The sequence below is a fragment of the Musca domestica genome, unplaced genomic scaffold, assembly GCF_030504385.1.
Source record: "Musca domestica strain aabys unplaced genomic scaffold, Musca_domestica.polishedcontigs.V.1.1 8, whole genome shotgun sequence".
NCBI classification, from domain to species: domain Eukaryota; kingdom Metazoa; phylum Arthropoda; class Insecta; order Diptera; family Muscidae; genus Musca; species Musca domestica.
This window is the reverse complement of record NW_026712409.1, coordinates 16,603,405-16,607,251: the sequence shown is the minus strand read 5'-3', so window position 1 is coordinate 16,607,251 and position 3,847 is coordinate 16,603,405. Positions and strand designations below refer to the sequence as shown.

Sequence of the window (3,847 nt, the reverse complement as noted above, 5' to 3'; positions counted from 1 at the left end):
TAGCAAAAAATTGCAAAACTAGTAGCTCACGTAGTTTCTGGAACAGACAAAGTTATGAAAATATTCGCACTGTTCTGAAAATAAAATTCATATTTTAGGTGAGAATACAAAAAACGTTTTTTTGACTGGCTTAAGTCATCGGCTGGCTTCTTTGTAAAAGAACAAAGGAGCGTAGAGTGAACAAGTATAAATTATGGACCCAAATTGAACCAAGTCAATCTAAACCTTCTTTGTTCTTCTTATACGAAGAAGCCTGCAGATGACTTAAGCCAGTAAAAATCTGTTCTATGTGTCCTCACCTTTTCAGCTTATAGGGAGAATAATGTTCTGTTCCAGAACCTGTTAGTTTTTTTCGTTATAATAATCGGAAAATCGGTTATCGTAGTAAAAACTTAACATTCTTGCGGTTTTGGAACAGAACATCTGACTTTTACTGAATGCATTGGTAGCTTGTGCAATGCTTTTGGCTGATCTTCACTCCAAATTCGATAATAAGCTGCATCGCTAAACAGAATTTTCTTTTTTTGCAGCTTTTTTGCAATGCCTTCGATAATGTCATAAGTTTTTGAAGACGACTATGAAACATACCATGCTTTGTAAGAATATTAATGGTTTTTTAATAGTCAAAAACACTGGTCTCACATGGAATTCCAAAGTGAGGAGTCCAAGCTCCGGAAATGAAACAGGGAGTCACTCAAAGTGACTTGATTTTTTGAAATCGTTTAACTGTTCGTTCGGATAATATAATTTTTATAAAAGTTAGGAAATTTTCATCCGAATAATGCAAAAAATGCTCATTTACGACTAATTTCATGGCGACTCTTTCATTTTGGCGCTCATTATTAAGTTAAGAAAAAAGAGTTTCTTATCAATATCACAATTTATTTTTTGTGACAATCAATGAAATAATGTAAATTAAATACTTTTCCAAAAATATCTCTTTGTTTTCCATTAAATTCTCTATAAACACAATTTCTCTTTAAACCTTTCCCCCTATTGTCATTTTACGTTACGTTGCGTTACGTCCCCTCACAACGCCCACTAACTGCCAACTACAGTTTGCTGACGCTATATTGAAACGTGTCCAAAATGCAAACTACCAAGTCGCGCATATCCACTTTCCGACGCCGTTCGTCGCCATTTTTACTGCTCATGAGCATCATGGCATCATAGAATAGATTCATTACACTATTCGATTATTCGCCCTATACCAGAAAAAAAATAATTTACAGCCACCGCCATTTGATTCAAGCTGGAAAATCTGCCGCCAGTTGGGACAAAGAGCAATTCAAACGCATCAGAGTTATTGTGAGATTTAGTGAAATTTATTCGCAGTTATTTAGATCTTTTTAGCGAAAAAAAAAGAAAACCAAATTCAATTGAAATAATAAACTAAATAATACAACAAACATCCGTCGTACGTTTGCTCGCTCGCTCGCCACACAATGAGTTACCAAGCCGATGTCTTGAATGCTGCTCACTTGGAATTGCAGGGGGGCAATGGCGCTGAATTGCGCCGTCCCTTCGACCCCACTGCTCACGACTTGGAGCCAACGTTTCGTTTGACGCGTTTTGCCGATTTGAAGGGCCGAGGTTGTAAAGTTCCCCAGGAGGTTTTGGGCAAGCTGGTGTCGGCCCTGCAACAGGACTACTCGCTGCAAGATCAAGATGCCCAATTCATGAACATGGCCATTCCACGCATTGGCATTGGTCTAGATTGTTCGGTGATCCCCTTGCGTCACGGTGGCCTTTGTCTGGTGCAGACGACCGACTTCTTCTACCCCATTGTTGACGATCCCTACATGATGGGTAAGATTGCCTGTGCCAATGTGTTGAGCGATTTGTATGCCATGGGTGTAACTGATTGTGATAATATGTTGATGCTGTTGGCCGTCAGCACCAAGATGACGGAGAAGGAGCGTGATGTTGTAATCCCACTGATTATGCGAGGCTTCAAGGATTCAGCTCTGGAGGCAGGTACCACTGTGACGGGTGGTCAGAGTGTGGTCAATCCTTGGTGCACAATCGGTGGTGTGGCCTCCACCATATGCCAGCCCAATGAGTATATTGTACCCGACAATGCCGTCGTGGGAGATGTGTTGGTGCTCACAAAGCCATTGGGTACCCAGGTGGCCGTGAATGCCCATCAGTGGCTGGATCAGCCCGAACGTTGGAATCGTATTAAGTTGGTCGTTTCCGAGGAGGATGTACGCAAAGCCTATCACCGTGCAATGAATTCCATGGCCCGCCTCAATCGTACGGCCGCCCGTCTTATGCATAAGTACAATGCCCATGGTGCTACCGATATTACTGGTTTTGGTCTGTTGGGTCATGCCCAGACCTTGGCCTCCCACCAGAAGAAGGATGTCTCGTTTGTTATTCACAATCTGCCGGTTATTTCAAAAATGGCCGCTGTGGCCAAAGCCTGTGGTAACATGTTCCAATTGCTCCAGGGCCATTCCGCCGAGACATCAGGTGGCCTGCTCATCTGCTTGCCTCGTGAACAAGCCGCCGCCTACTGCAAAGACATTGAGAAACAAGAAGGCTATCAGGCCTGGATCATTGGCATCGTTGAGAAGGGCAACAAGACCGCCCGCATTATTGACAAGCCCCGTGTCATCGAAGTGCCCGCCAAGGACTAAACAAACTCTAATAAAATGTACTAAAACAACAACAACAATACCATGTAAGAGAACCCGCAAGGAGTGATTCGATTCGTTCGATGCAAATCGAGTAAAGAAAGGAGGGGTGCTGCCGCCAACGTTTGTAATTTTAAATGTAAATCTTAAATGTATCTTCTTCCGCATATTAGAATAACAACAACGACTTTGCTTTCAGAATTGTCAACGGGTTTTGTCGTCTCTAGCATTTAAACGAAAAAAATAAGAAAAATCTGAAAATTCTTCTCTTCTTTGTTTTTAATTTTAAATTTTAGATTTTTGCGCTTCAATATTATTACATATTACAAAAATAATAACTTAGATCTTATTATCTGAAAAAAATGAAAACTAAAATCGTATAGCTTAAAAGGATTCTTTGTAATACTACTACTATAATTATTATTATTACAATATTTCTTCTTCATTTTTCTAAGATATCGATTTTAAATTGAGCATTAATTATATATTGTTGTGAATATATATATGTATATATAGGCTATGTACATGTATTATCACTTGCCTCAACAAGACAAACAAAAAAGAAAACGAAACCAATCACAGATAAATAAGCATGTCCTATTTTGTTATGGACACAAACCAACCACACTCTAAGCTAATTTAATGCACAATAATGAGATAAGGACGATAAGTTTTTCTTCTTGTAGTTATTTTTATTAATTTCAAACAAAATTTTGTATCTTCATAGAGTTTCCTTTGACATCAACACCTCCACCACCACCACCACAACCACAACTTGAGAAATAGAATTCCTTTTTAATTTATCCACACACTCACACACACAAACACAACAATCAGTCGTACGTATCGTATGCACTTTATTCTATAACTTTTAAAATTGGATTGAAAGAATGAGAGTTTTATAAGAAAGGATGAAAATATATTAAAAAAAAAAAATTCAAATTAATAAAGATGGGCTAAAAACACACAACACTGAAATATGTGTTGGGGGCCAGTAATGGAAAAAATTCAAATGAAATTTGTTTTATTTCAAAAGAAACCGGATATCATTAAAGGTTTGTTGGCAATTTCCAATCGAATTTTAAATGAATAGGAGAATATTTTTTTCGCTCTACAGGTCGCAATTGTGGCCCGATCTTCATGAAATTTACAGTGGAGGCAAGAATAGAAGCCTATTGCTTTTGGAGATGATCGCATAATATTTAGGT

The 3,847-nt window shown here is 38.7% G+C and overlaps 1 protein-coding gene across 1 annotated transcript; it reads left to right on the top strand.

The window, feature by feature from the left end:
• The first annotated feature begins 1,161 nt into the window (after nucleotides 1-1,161).
• Nucleotides 1,162-3,206, top strand: LOC101895523 (inactive selenide, water dikinase-like protein). Its single transcript, XM_020040083.2, has 2 exons — nucleotides 1,162-2,778; nucleotides 2,839-3,206. Exon 1 carries the CDS (start codon nucleotides 1,446-1,448, stop codon nucleotides 2,640-2,642), a length of 1,197 nt encoding a protein of 398 aa, XP_019895642.1. The 5' UTR covers nucleotides 1,162-1,445; the 3' UTR covers nucleotides 2,643-2,778; nucleotides 2,839-3,206.
• The last annotated feature ends 641 nt before the right edge of the window (nucleotides 3,207-3,847 follow it).

Coding starts and splice junctions, on each gene's coding strand:
- LOC101895523 (XM_020040083.2), top strand. CDS start 1,446: ATGAGTTACCAAGCCGATGTCTTGAATGCTGCTCACTTGGAATTGCAG.